This window comes from Carettochelys insculpta, chromosome 1, assembly GCF_033958435.1.
Source record: "Carettochelys insculpta isolate YL-2023 chromosome 1, ASM3395843v1, whole genome shotgun sequence".
Lineage (NCBI taxonomy): Eukaryota > Metazoa > Chordata > Testudines > Carettochelyidae > Carettochelys > Carettochelys insculpta.
Window position 1 is genome coordinate 19,001,062 of NC_134137.1, and position 15,639 is coordinate 19,016,700.

The following is a 15,639-nucleotide window of genomic DNA, read 5'->3' on the forward strand; positions in this document are numbered from 1 at the left end:
GTAACTACGGTGGTGAAAGGAAGGGAGGAGGGGGACGCAAACCCTGCACTTAGCAGCAACTTTCTTGCCAAAGAGAATTGAAAGCAGTGCTTCCAGTCACTCTATTTCTTACCAATAGGGAAAGAGTCTATTGCAGGGGTGGGTGAGATATGACCCATGGGGCACCTCAGGCACAGAGCAGCCAGCCGCTGATTTAAGTAGCTTCCTGATCCCTGTAGGTCTCTGCTCTGGACCCTGGAAGGGAGGGAGTGGCTTCGGATGCTGATCTCTTTCCCCTTGCGAAATATCTCAGCTGCCATTGGCCGGTTTATGGTTTCTGGCCAATAGGACCTCAGAGATTTTTGCTAGGGGTCAGGAGAAGCATTCAAAGCCTCCCCTTTTCCTCCAGCATCTGGAGCAGAGAGCTACAGGGAACAGGCAACGCTTTTGAGTGATCTGGGGCTGCATCAGTCAGACAGCCTGCCACAGGGTGCTGCCTGGGAGCAGCCCAATTCAGTCTCCCAGGCAGAGCCACAAACTCTCTGTCCTGCTGCCCCTGCCCCACATAACCTTAACACTCTATCTCTCCTCCTGCACCCATAACCCCTCCCAGATGCTACAACCCAATCCTTACCCCAGGTCCCAATGCAAACTTCTGCACCTCATCTTGCATCCCAGACCTCTGCCCCAGGTCACAATTGCCTTCTTCACCCAGACTCATGCCCGGACTCCACGCCCTCTCCAGAATCCCACTCCGTTACCCTGAACATCCTTCTGCACTCAACCTCCATCCCAGACGCTGCATCTCCTCCATTAATATCATGGAAGAGTGAAGTGCTTCACCACTTTCCAAATTCTTGGAATATACACCCATCAAAAATTATTGCCCACCCCTGCTCTATTGCAAGGTAATCTCAAATTTGGCAGTACTCTGTACATGACAGAATGCTTCCTTGCGGGTATGTCTCTGCTGGTTAACTTGCATTCAGTGCACCACAGTTGATCCTCTGGAGTCCAATTTTGCTGGGGTGAAATCGATCTCTCTGGGCTCGGCCCTCAACCCTGGTACTCCATGCTATTGCATGGAGTAAGGGACATTGGCGTGAGCCCAAAGAGCCCCAGTGTACACCAGGGAACAAAGTCGATCCTGATACGTCAATTCTAGTTGTGCTAATGGTGTAGCTAGAATTGCATACCTGGGATCGAGTTTGTTCCTTAATGTAGACCAAGTCATTGTCTGCAGAGGCCTTCACTCTCTCCCTGTATTTCAGGTTGGTGGTACGGGTTCTGTTAATTAGATTATTTCTGTGGCTACACTTGTACTTGGATTCATATAGAGATGATAAAAGAACACATCCATATCTTCAAGGCATCCTTGACATAACCTAAATAGTAAAATACCTTGTATAGAATTGTATCTCTTTTAATATTTGCATAGAGACTTAATACAGAGTTACTGATGTATGTTAAATATGAGCTATAATTTTTGTACAGTGACTGTTGGAGCTGTGTGTTTGAACATTTCCCACACACTTATTTTGTTGCATGGTAATTTTTGTTCTATCCTCAGATAGAAAAAGAACTAAAATTAATAATTACTCATCATTTTCTACTTATCTAGATGAGCTTTTGGAACTCACTTTTTTCTTTAAAAAGGATATGCAGCTTTTTAGAGACAGCAGTGTGAAATCATGCATGGAAATGCGTCTGTATAAAGAGTATGTCCATGCAGGACCTGGGAAGTGTAGTTCCCAGTGCAGGTTTATGTACATGTGCTAGCTGTGCTTGAACCAATTCCTTAAATTAGCAGTTTAGGCTTGGTAGCACAGATGGTGGCTCACATTAGCTGGGTGTGTACAATGCTTCCTGGAACCTCTTGGTACCCTAAGGTTCACTTGCTTCTCTGCCTCTGATGCCATGGCTTAGCTGCTGTGCTTAAGCAGTATGTATATGTTTGCCCCAGCTAGCAATGACACTTCCCAGCTGCTGTATAGGTGTCTCCAGATGTGAAATTGACTTTTCATATGGAGAAGCCTGTCTTGAGTGAAAGAATCTTACATATGCTTTCATCTCCCCTCTGCCCCACAAATACATAAATACTCTGTCAGCTAACGTGAAATTAAAGCTGTCCACGGGAATCACGTCATTACTACTCATGTCACCACCACTGGTGTGAAAAGTGGCAAACCTAACGGAGTATGCACTGTGCCAGAGTCTGGCAGGAAGGGAATACCGCTGAAGGGATTGTCTGCACTTCAAACGTTATGATTTCGGTGCTGCATCTGTGCCGCCGCTTTGTACGCACTGCCTATGCTGAGGGGGGAACCCCTCCAAGTGACAGTCTACTTCCCTGAGACAATTCATCCATCAGCCTCGCACTGTCTGCTCTGGGGGGTTGGGTTCACTCAGTTAACACTGCTAAGGGGTATGGATTTTTCATATTCCTGTGCCACACTGTTAAGCTGACTTAATTTTCTAGCGTCCACCAGACCCAACTATAACTGTAGGATGTTGAGAGAGGCCAAATGTGATTACCAAGTTTGATCAACATACAGAATTTAATGCCCTTGGGGAAAAAAATGCTACAGAATCTTAAAAAAAACAAACAAAAAAACAACACTAAAAGCCCCGGCCTCTTGTGATCATTGTAATGCATCAAAATGTCACCTTCAGCAATTGCAGAATTTGACCTATTATAGAGTTTCTCTCTGAATATTTTCCCCATGTGCTACTTATTTTCTAGGGATCTTGTCTATAGTGCTTTAATGTTGTTTGTTCTAGAAGGGACTTGATCAACTTCTTGAATCAAGCACTTCTGTAGTTGTTTTGAAGTTAATCTAACCTTTTCCTTATCTCATAAAAGTATGCAGCTGGTAGCTATTGGTCCTGCTTTCTTTTAATAGAGGTGCTGAACTTTAAGAGCGTACATAGGAGGCATAGCTCCCAGGTTTGGCCTGAAAATTTTGTCAAAGGTTGAAGTGTTTTAAATCTTTTCTATATTTTTGGTTTGCTTAAGCAAGTTCTAGTCCTAAATTGCTCAAACTGTGTGTGATGGAGTGGGGGGAGTGCATGTGTGAGTCAGGCTGGATGTCTGAGGCAAGCAGCAGCTCCCAGTGGCTAAGGATGACCCTGGGGCTACAACTGGCAGGTAACACCTCTGCCCTGAACAAAGAGGAGGGAGGAGCTGAGCTGGGTTTTGAATCGGGGGCGGCAGTTAGAGGCTAGGAAAAGGGAGAGCTGGAAGGCAGCCAGGCTGAGGAGGGGGAAAGCTACACCCCAGAGGGGCACCCCTCGGGGTCTTCTCCCCAGGACGGGTTGGAAGGACTGTCTCTGGCTGCTGTACTGTCACTTCTGTGAGAAACTGGGCTTCTGTTGCCTAATAAACCTCCTGTTGTACCTGCTGAGTGAGTGTCACTCCTGCCAGCGGACGGGGTGCAGTGCAGGGGGACCCCGGAACCCCATCACACTGTGCCAAAGACAATGTATGCCACGGAACAAAGGATACTGCATTCCAGCCACAGATTCATAAGAATTTATAACCAGCCTGGAAGAGTTGGTTTTAAGTGAAACTGAAGGAGGGGGAATTTCAGTTCAGGTGTTATTCACCTATTCCTATACGGCGGTCAAAAAGAGTCTACATGGAGAAGCTGGGACCACTCCTGTCCCTAGATTATGGAAAGAAATCCAATATAAGAAAAATATCACTTTTAGCTACAAAAAAAAAAAAGGATTCCAACATTTAAGGTTAAAAAAATTTTACCTAAGTGCTGACCCTGGATTTCATTTCTTGTCTGTGGGTGAGGTTGTTTGCCCAATCCTGTCATTTTTATGCCAGCTGCCTTCAGACTGGTTATGATATGACGGTACTGTGCATGATTTAAATATCAATACATAGATAGCTTCATATAAAAACAAATTACAGAATATTATCTGTCTAGTCCCTAAAATTCACTCCCGTAAAACTACTCTCTGCAACACAATAGAAGCATTGTAATAAAGTATTGTTTGTCATATAAAGTTTCAGATTCTTCCAGAAACTGCTTACAAATACATATTCCCACAAACATTTTAGCATCCATGCTGATTGTGGGAGAGTTCATGTGACCTGTACATGTCCTTGGCTGGAGCCCATGTATATCGTCAAATTCTTTCCAGTTGTAAGCTCTCTGTTGGAAATCTTTTATAGAGCCATGTGAGCAACAGCCATGCATAGCCTGAAATTCATGGAGGGCATTGTATTTATATCACCGCTCAGACTTTGAAACAAATAATGTATCAGCTGACATACTGTGCAGTTAAATATCTGCAATTGCAAGTATCAAGAAATCTGTATTAATGCTTTCAGAAATAAAAGGCCCGTGTTGCTTTAAATATAATATTGCTTTGTGTAATCTTACCTTTTTGGTCTTTTTTCCATACTATTTTAATTACAAATCATTTAGGTTATAGTCCAGTGCCCGAAGATGGGATGTGTATTCTGTCCTTATCCCACTGGTTAGATATGTCCCTCTGTAACTTGAAGTGGTGAGGATCAACATAAAAATGTTGAGGGGTGACAGTATCTAACCACTGCAGCCTATTGTCCCCTTTAGGTTTGCATCCACTGGTTGCCAAAACTTCTGAATTAAGAGGCTCCAGCTTACTGCATTCTGTTTGCTTACTGATCTCTAGTCTATTACAGGCCTGAGGAAACTTTTGTAGCAATGAAACAGACTTCTGTTTCCTAGGTCAAAGCCTAAATGTCTCTATTTCGCAATATAAAGCTGGCTACATTACGCCTACACTTATTTCTGTGGCAAACATTTGTCATTCCTCCCTCATTATGTTTGTTCCCAGTTCAAAAATATTCATGAATGTCTGACTGTGGCTTGGGGTTTTTTTGACATGATGTAAGTCTTTCTGCAATGCAAGGCAAGGAAGGGAAAATGTAAGGGTGTTGTTCTGGAAGTGAGGATAGAGGCACATGTGGACACAAACAAAGCTCTAAGTATCCTACCTTAATGTAATTACTCTTCTTTACATTTTGTAGAACAGTTTTATGTGTTTACATTTGTTTGATTAAAATCTTAGGAACAAGGTATTTTGTTTAGAAAATTTTCAGTTTGTGTGGTATCAGGAGAACTTTAAGGAGAAAGTGAGAGTAAAAGTGACATTTTTTCTCCTCTTTCCATCACTTTATCTTCTTTTTGCTGTTCTTGCTAGGGTGGTTGGCAAAGCGAAAACATTTCAAACTTGAGAGAGAAAATTACACTTGTTTTTCTTCCCCTTTTCAGAGAGGGAAGTCATGGGGTAAATAATGGAAAAACAAATTAAAATTTGGAACTCAAAGGGTGCATCTACACTAGGAACTAACTTAGAAGTTAACTTTGAAGTTCGACACTACTTCATAGTAGCCAGCAGAGAGTCTACACACATTTTTCCCTTACTTCGAAGTTACCTTCAAGCCCAACTTCAAAGCCCTTACTCCATTCCCGGGAATGGAGTAGTACCCTACTACAGAGTTTAACTTCGAAGTAGGGTATGTGTAGATGCTCAACTTCTAAGTTATTTTTGTAGTGTAGACACAGCCAAAATGAGAATTTTAACTTTGAAGCGTTTTTGTCAAAAAGAGGTTATTGATTTCTTTCCAAAATTTATTAAAACTATAAATTTAAATTTCTTCTAACGCCATGTGGTTGAAATTGAATCGGTGACTCAGAGATGTATTTGTAGAAATATAGGGTTGTAAGGGACCTCATGAGATCATCTGGTCCACCCCTTGTGCTGAGGCAGGACTAACCTAGATCACCGCGACAGGTGTTTGTGCTTTGAGACACCTAAGCAATGGGTTACCCCAGCTCTCTCTGCTTTCTTAGCCCCTCCTCAACCTTAAGATCAATGACATGCTAACAACAGAATCACAGAAGTTCAAGTAGGCAGATGAAATTTGTTGTGGTACCCAGGCCCAGACGTTTCACAAGCTTGATGCTGCCTTAAACCGGGACATGCTAAAGTTAGCTGACTATTGTAGGACTTGGTGCCTCCCGCCAAGCCTTATAAAAACAGTTCCCAGTTTGTTCCATCTTCATCATGTCATTGTGACATGAGAATTAAATTTTATGTGAGTGGTGAGAAGGTGAAGCGTGAAGCAGAACAGATCTGTCTGTGTGTGACTGTACAGCGCACACTGAGTTACCATGCCCACCTGAAGAAGACAGCACTTAAAGTTGAGTTGCATAACAATCTTTTTAGAAGACTGACAGGTTCATAATGTGGTGCTTGGGCCCAAACTGTAGACGTCAGCTCTTAGCACTTCATATTTGGCAGTTTAGTACTGTACACCACTATTGAGTCAATCTTCACACACCAAACTACTGGATATGCACCTATGTGCCAGCATGCCCATCATCTGTGATGCTCTGCATCTGGCTCCACTTTCCATGACTTCCGGTTCTGAGCAATATTCCTCCTTCTCACATCAGATGAGAGTTTGTCATTAGCAAGTTACTGGAGAAAGTACGTGCCAACACAGGCCTGCTGCTTCACATTTGCCATCACATCACTCATTATAGTCACATCTGCCATGCCAGGATGTTATGACGGAAACACTCTGGTGAGAGGAATGAATATCTTTTATACTCTCCAGCCAGTTCCTCATCACTGACCCCATTGACCCCATCTCCTTGCCTGGTTCTGACCTGTTCTGTCACGAGTAGTCCTTGCTGAATAGGTTCTGGGTTGGGCCAGGTTTCTGTGCAGTATTGCTGGGGCCTTTGTGACAGATCTTTGTGTAGCTGCAATAAAACACAGACAGTGATGCATATTGTCGATGAATGCCTGCTGATTAGGTTCAGCAATGGTCTAGAAGAACTGCATGCCACTGAAGAGGCATTGCTTGGCTCAATCACTATACGCATGTGAAATAAATAAAAAACCTCCAGTGATGGGGATTTCAATCTCTCTTGGGAGCTTATTCCCGAGTTTTGCTACAGTTATTGTTAGTTATTTCCTAGTATCTAAATTAAATCTCCCATGCTGAATGTTAAGTCCATTATTTCTTGTCCTACCATCAGTGGACGAGGACAAAGATTGATCACCATCCTCTTTTTATAATAGCCTGTTGCATATTTTGGGACTGTTATGAGGTTCCTTTCTTTCTCCCCTTCCTCCTGAATTCCCCCGCACCCTCCCATCCCTGCTACATTTCCCCAAAACGAAATATACGCAGGGTTTTTAACCTTTCCTCATAGGTCAGGTTTTCTAAACCTTTTATCATTTTTGTTGCTCTCCTCTGGACTTGCTACAGTGTATCCACATCTTTTGTAAAGTGTGGCACCCAAAACAGCAGAATGCTCTAGCTGAGACCTCACTAGTACAATCTGTTACATTAATTTCCAGAACTATTCACTGTGATCTTCAATGCCAGTGTATCACGTGAAGTTTCCTACATTCATAATCTATCCCTGAAGGATATAATTTTTAAAGTAAATTAGTTTCTACTAGGGCTGTTGATTAGTCACTGTTAACTCACACAATTAACTCAAGTATTAGTTGCAATTAAAAAATAAATCACAATAAATCGTACTGCTAAACAATAGAATACCAACTGAAATTTATTAAATACTTTGATTTTGATTTCAACACAGAATACAAAGTATACAGTGATCACTGTTATTTTTATTACAAATATTTACACTGTTAATATGACTAAATGGCATTTTTCAGATCACCTCATACAAGTACTCCAGTGCAATCTGTTTATTCTGAAAGTGTAAATTACAAATGTAGATTTTTTTTTTTTTGGTTATGTTAATTTCACTCAAAAACAAAACAATGTGAAACTTTCAGAGCCTACATGTCCACTCATTCCTGCTTCTTGTTCAGCCAATTGCTAAGGCAGACAGGTTTGTTACATTTACTGGAGATAATGTTTCTAAACATTTGTATTCCCCTTTAAGCGTCACCATTCCAGAACACATGCTTCCCTGCTGATGATACTCTTTAAAAAAAAATAAGTTAATTAAATTTGTATCTGAACAGCTTGGGGAGAATTGTGTGCCTCCTGTTTCCCACATTCTGCCATATATGTCATGTTATAGCAGTCTCAAATCCTGACCTAGCACAAGTTCGTTTTAAAAACACTTTCACTGCAGATTTGACAAAATGGAAATAAAGTACCAATGTGAGATTTCTACAGATATCTATAGCACTTGACCCAAGGTTTAAATGTGTGAAATGCCTTTGAAAATCTGAGAGGATGAGATGTGGAGCTTGCTTTCCAGTGTTTCAAAAGAGCCATGCTCTGATGCAGAAATTTCAGAACCCAAATCACAGTGCCTTCTGATTTTGGCATCTGACTTGGGTGTTGAACATAAACTTGTGTCTGCTCTGCTTTTGGATTGTCATTGAGCAGAGCCTGTCATCAGCATGGGCACATGTCCTCTGGAATGATGATGGAAGCACAAAGGGATACATGAATCTTTAATACATCTGGTACATAAATATCTTGTGGCGCTGGCTACAGCAGTGTCATGCAAACACCTTGTTCTCACTTTCAGGTGACTTTTTGCACATGATTCTGTATTTGTAAGTTGAACTTTCATACTAAAGACATTGCACTACAATACTTTTGTTAAGTAAATTGAAAAATACTGTTTCCTTTGGTTTTTTTATAGTACAGACGTTTGTAATCAAAATAAATATAAAGTGAGCACTGTACATTTTATATTCCATTGTAATTAAAATCGATATATTTGAAAATGCAGAAAGTATCACAAATATTATGTAAATGTTATTCTGTTATTTAACAGGATGGTTAACTGCATGATTAATCACGATTAATTATTTTAATTGCTTGACAGCCCTAGTTTTTATGCAGTAGTGTCTGTTACTATAAGATGTACCACAGTTGTAATGGAATTTGACTGTCTTTATTGGTGTGCTTAACAGTTCCCTACATGGTTTAATATTTGTCTTCTGAATCATAAATTCTAGCTTATAATCATACTCATTTAAAATTACCTAATCCAGTTAGCAGCACTGAAACTGGTGTGATTGTCTGTTAAAGTTTCAAGTAACTTTGTGAAACTTTTCACGCAGCATTAATGTATGTCTATACTTACCAGGGGGTCAGCATGCAGCAATTAATCTTTTGGGGATTGATTTTTTGCTTCATCTGTGAAGATGTGATAAAATCAATCTCCCTGGGCTTAGCCATCAGCCGTGGTACTCCATGGTAACACATAGAGTAAGGGATGTCAACGAGAGCCTGAAGAGACCCAATCTACACCAGAGAAAAAAGTCAATCCTGATACGTCGATTCTGTCTACGCAAATGGCATGCCTAGAATTGCATATCTGGAATAGACTTTGATCTCTAGTATAGACCAGGCCTAATTCAAAGTATAAACAAGCAAGAAACACAGAAACTTGAACTAGCGCACTGTGGAGTTAGAAAGCTTGTTGCTTTCACCAACAGATGATGTCCAATAAAAGCTACCACTTCACCTATCTTGTCTCCCTAAAATACAAGAAACATGGTTAAAAACAAACAAAAAGAACAGGGTTAGTGTTCAAACTGTGTGCTTGCTTCATCCAGCTTTCAGAAGTAAAACTGCCCTCTGAGGCAAGACTGCACTAATAAGCATGCAGAGTAGGGTAGGTAAAGAAGGGATTTTCACCCTTGTAGCTTTTATTTAAACCTTAAACATAAAGATGGATGTCTTTGTGGTTGAACATGTGCTTTTGGTAAGTTTTATATAGTTGGGTGGTCTTACTTTTGGTTTCTGTTACTTTCCACTAGTGTATAGCTTTTGCGTGAGTAGAATAAACTTTTTTTGTTCTGTTCCATTACTGAAGAGAGTGTTACTAGATAAACTCAGGGAGGTTCATCCCATCAATGGCTATTAGGCAGGATGGGCAGGGATGGTATTCCTAACCTCAGGTTTGCAAGAAGCTGGGAATGGGCAACAGGAGATGGATCACTTCATGGTTGTTCATTCCCTCCGAAAAGTCTGGCATTGGCCTCTGTCAGAGGACAGAATACAGTGCTGGATAGATCTTTTATCTGACCCAGTATGGCCACTCTTATGTTCTTCATTGAGCTATCATTTATTTATTTATTTATTTATTTATTTAATAAACAAAGAGCATGATTTCTTCCCTTTATTCAGGGACAATTTATTGAAAGCGCAGGTGAGAATGATAGGCTATATCTGCACTACAGATTTCTGCTAGCATAGCTATGTCGATCAGGGTGTGATTCTTAATCAACATGACTGTGCTAGTGTTAATGTAGTTATACTGGCAAAACTATTTTTCTACACTTAATTACATCTACAGGTGCATGTGTAATTAGTTACACGAGTAAAAGCACAGCTTTGCTGGCGTATGTTGTGCCAACAATAGAAAACCATTGTGGACACAGTCCACCAGTATTCCTTTACTAGTGAAGCACTCCTGGTGTAGACATTAATCTTGGAGTATGAGCAGAGTGGAATGGGATCCAGGCCTACGAGTGGAAACAGCACGATATAGTAAATCAGCATGCAGTGACTTGAAAGCGTGACCTCCACACAGTGCCTTTTTCAGTTTAAGAACTTGCTGAAACTGCAGCGTTAAATATTATAATTTTTTGTAAGCATGAAAGAGGCACTTTTACATGGCAATGGACAAATTCTGGATATGCTTATAATTTACACAAAAGATTAACATTTTGTCTTGTTAAGTACTGGTAGTTCCTTTCCAAATTACCTAACGTTGAAAAGGCGTATTAACTTGCTATCTAAGCGCACACTGGGCTTTTTTTTTTTACTGGAGGACAGTGACTTCTCTGCCAGCTGTTGATTGGCTGTGCAATTGATTGATGACGATCTGTTTGGCAGGTGTGAATGTGCATCAAAGCCAAACAGTAGAACAAACCTAAGTATTATATAGCAGCATCAATCTTCAAGACTTTCAGTGTGCATACTAAATATATGGATTGCTAACTGCTACTGGGATGAAGCTGGGATGCCACCACCATCCAAATGGAATTGAATTTAAGTGGTACTCTTAGATGCCAGACTATACTTTAGCTGGCTTTTATCCAGGACTGTAGAGTTGATATTACTTTTGCATAAAGTTGACATGGGATGTTATGACCACAAGTATTTAATCCATTGGTTTTTCTAGCTCATCCAAAAGATAGTACTCTAAGCACAGTTCCCTCTACCCTGTTCTAGGGCACTGATTCAGAGGGGAGTTAGCCACCTACTGAATAACCAGCCTCACAATGCCATGGATTTCCTAAAGTTCTTCCATCCAAATACTGAACAGATCTGATCTTCCTTCTTTTAGGAATTCTGACATGAGTGCACCAAGGCAGGGTATTGGTGCCTCAGAAGTACATTGTATTAAAATAGTGCATGCACAGTCTTGCACCTAAAACATTCATAATATTTTTTTCTTTTTTAGAATTCAGTGATTCCCAAGAGCGTCTTTCATTTTAAGGAATATCTGTCAACCTAGTGTAATCTTTCCTTAAAAAAAAAAAAAAAGAAACACCATTGTTCTCTAGCATAAGTCCTGATAGCAATTTTGAATTTATAAGGGCTCAAAAAATCCAAAATAACAACTTCTAATTTTGTATGTGTGAAGTGGGATTAGAATTGGTTTTCTGGGGTTGTAACTTCAATGGGATTCAATTAACACCATGCTTTGTTAATTAAAAATACTTGAAGTTTGTATGCCATGTTTCTACTCAGGTGAAATGTGTAGCTATTATAACCAAAAATGACTTCATGCAGGAAATACTGTTGTAACCTTGACTAGAGTGACATTAGCTGGTACATTGCTATAATGAGCTTATTGATTTCCAAACTGAATGACAGTCAGAATGTACTGTAGTACAGCCAGATACATGGTTAAGTGAATTTCTTAATTAAATTCTAATGGAGTTGGAATATATGTTGATCATGATATGAAAAGAGACTCTAAAAAGAATGCATAGATGCATGTGCATAATGTACTGAGAGTTAAGTGAGTATTACTTTTAATTAAATTTCAGCTGGGTACAGTAGAAGTGCTTATGGTATCTAATTTCCCCAAAGCATTAACGAAGTTCAGATATTTATGACAATACATTTTGAACAATCTGATTGGACTATAAATGTGACTATAAGTAAGCAGTTATGTGCTTGACAGAATCTGTCGAAAGAAAGCCAGTGTGGAGGCTCTGGGGGCCCCCCTCTGTTGACAGACAGGGCTCCTGGGTCACTGGGCAGCCTCGTCTGCTGTGCTTCCAGTTGGCCGTTCAGTTGAGAGAGTGGTTGGGCATTCTGGCCGCTCTCTGTTGACAGAGCGGATCGACAGACTGACCTGCTTTTGTGTGTGGCCGCAATCTGTCGACAGAAGATTGGTTGGAAGATATCTTCCAGCAGAGACTTCTGTCAACAGATTGCTGTAGTGTAGACATAGCCATAGAGTGTAAAAAAACAACACCTGTAAATAAGGGCACACGAACATCTGACAAGACTTTACAAATCAGTGCATATTCTATAATGTGACCTATTTACCCATTACTGAAATGTGACTATTGTCTCTTTGGAGTGGAGTGCAACACTACAGAGCAGTTTAGGACAAAATGAAAAATACCTCCATTTGAAACTAAAGAAGAGTTTAAGGTAGAATGGGATATACCAGCTATAAACCTATCTAGTTTTCCCACTACTCCCAAAAAAGGGGAGATTTTTTTTTAATGGCAAGGAACATGTATCATCACGTTTGAAAGTATTAGCAGAGACAGCCAAACCCGCAGTCAAAGCCAACTCTTACTTAAACTGTTAGAAAAACTTGCAAGGATGTATCAACACTAGCTGTACTTTACCTGAATAGGAATACTGATATATTATACTGGGAAAGTGTTCTTAGTGTGGGCACAACTTGTACCAGCAAAGCTACGCTTCTACTAATATCTGATTCCCTTCTCCCTACACAGAATAAACTATATCTGTAAGAGCATGGCTTTGCCAGTATGAGTGAGGGAAAGTCTATACTAGAGTGCTAGGGAAACAGGAAAGTGCTATTCTGACAGCATAATTACTTCACTACCATGAAAGATGGGTGCTTGGCTGCTGGGAGAACAGTTTCAGTGGCAGCATAAACCAGTCCAAACTCTACGCCAGAGGCTTCTGCCTACACTACTGTAGTGATCGTCAACCTGTCCAACATAAATGTGCTGGCTTGAAATGTGTAGTGATGACATGGCTTCAGAGTCTGTCTCCATCATGCCTAAAAAACAGAGTGGATAATATCCAAGCAAGGTGGTAACTTTAAACTAACTTCAGATGTAAACACAGAGATGAGCAGGCATATTCATTCAAATTAAGAAAGTCTGGTGCGTATATGAAAAGGTCCATAGAAATCAGAAATGGCAAAAACTTGCTAGTAGTCTTTTCTGACCACTTCCATTAGGTTTCCAAAAACTGCAATCCACAGCTGCACCTGACTCTGATTTTGATATCTGAACTCAAATCCTGTTTCCCATGGTCTGATAAAAATATTCTGTGAGCTCTGGCTAACCTTTTGGCTGAACATCAACCAAAGTATCACGGGCTTGTCATTTTTATTTATTTCAGCTGACAATAATGCCTAGCTATTTGTCATAATCTTTCTGAATGGTTCTAATACATGTAATATTCATGAATACTGTACCCCTGTGATCATAATGTTCAGTGCTTGCTTACTATTTTATGGAAAGGAATGCCGAGGGGACATCTCTTGTAGAAAGTTCAATGCGATTGTCAGTGACCAAGATGTCAGAAGGCATTAAAAAATTGGCTAGATGATTGAAAATGTCTGTCTATGGTGTTTAAAGATCTTTTGTCAGGGAAGTTAATTTGTAATATGTATTTAACAAAAGTTTATGCTAATTGTGTTTTGGTTTGATTTCAGCTGTTGGATTGGGATCTTGGTGCTTCCACATGACTCTGAAGTATGAAATGCAGGTTAGTACTAATAAGCAGACGTGAATAATCTCATTCAGGTAGCTCGCTACTATCCCCAAGCATGCATTTGCTTTTTATTAATTCTGTAACCAAATGCCTTTGGTAATTTGCTTTCACTGATAGGAATCACACAAGTGATAGTGTGTGTATCTTGGTCTGACAGAGATGACAAAGAGTTTTCACTCTAAAGGTGGACAGAACATGTCATTTTATGGATTTGTTCTTAGCTAATCGATTTTTATTTAACATATATTTTAAATAAATGTAACTGTTCTTTAAAGGTCACTGGCCATGACGTTTTTAGCACATATCTATTGTGAACCCTATTCTGTTAGCCATTGGTACTGATGTACATGCGGGAATGTGTACTGATTTCTAAATTAGTACTACAATCAGTTGGCTTTTTTTAGTAGAAGGGCCTTTACCTGTTAGGAGATTGTAACGGAATTTTCATTTGTGATGGTTATAATGTTAAACTACATTACAGCTTTGACCTCATAATGAACCTTATTGCCTAGGATTATTTTGTCGTCCACTGGTATCCCTGTATATTGCTTAATGTTGCAGCAGTATAAAAGTGTATTTCTGGATGTGTATCTGCCCTTGGTACCAAAGTCAAAACTCTGGAAAATTGGTATTTTTGGACTGGTTCTCCAGCTGGGAACAACAGAAGATTCTAATATCTATATACCATCATTCCCAGTAAGATTTGAAGAGCTTTGTCTTAGACTGGAGAACACAAGGCAAATTCATCCTCTGAGTCAAGATCAGGATTGTGATGACCTACGTAATTTTCTCCTTTATGTCCATGGGATTAATTGGAGGCTGACAGCTTCCATCTTGTGTATTTATTCATAAAATACCTAAGCTTTTACATATGCAAGGCCACCTTTAGTACAGATTACTCCACAGCACTCAATGTCTAGCTGTAGGAGCAGCTAATCTAAATGAGAGGGATTCACAATTACCGTTTTTACTAGCTGGTAAGTCCCTGTAGTCAGAAAAAATACATTCCATCCTTTAGACAATTCTGCTGTTCATTGGGTCTGTGCATCAACAATGAAAAACTATCATTTACAGTGGCTCTAAGAGTAACTTTCACAAGGGCTGTTATTAACTCAGTATTGCAAACAGGCCATCCGGCAGAATTATACAATAAAGGAGAAAAGGCAAGGGCTTCAGAAAAATTGGTCTAGTGGCTTCCTGAAGAGCAGCTGCCAAAACTGTTTGGTGGGAAGCTACATCAGCTCACCATGTCAGTATACAAGGCTCCTCAGTGCTTGGGCATCCAGCATCTGAAACTTCTATAAGGACTGATTCACATCCTCCTTCTTGAGTATGGGCCATGCTTTCTTTTGGGGGAACTTGGTTCTCACTTAGTTGGAATCTGTTTGAATCTCTAGGAGATTTACTCTGTTATTTTGTCCTTGAAAATTACTAAAATATGAATTTCAGAGGCAATCCAGTTTTGCATATTATGGCCCTAGTATTTGCTTTGTTTTTGTTGTATTTTCTTTCATGTAATCTTAATGTATTATTTTAAAAAGGAGCTGTATGGATTAATCATGTGACTATGCCTGACCAGACCTTTAAAAATTGAAATGTCAAAAATGTGAAGAAATGGCATCACCAAACTCTGGGCTATTCATCTCTAGTGCTGAATCATCTGCTATTGTTGGTCATCTCTTCTGAGTGCT

The 15,639-nt window shown here is 40.0% G+C and overlaps 1 protein-coding gene across 1 annotated transcript in view; it reads left to right on the forward strand.

The window, feature by feature from the left end:
* Nucleotides 1–15,639, forward strand: part of ACER3 (alkaline ceramidase 3) — a 73,376-nt gene that overhangs the window by 25,971 nt on the left and 31,766 nt on the right. Inside the window, exon 3 of the mRNA XM_074981153.1 lies at nt 13,890–13,942. Within this exon, the coding sequence (XP_074837254.1) occupies nt 13,890–13,942 (53 nt within the window). The remainder of the gene's footprint in view (nt 1–13,889; nt 13,943–15,639) is intronic.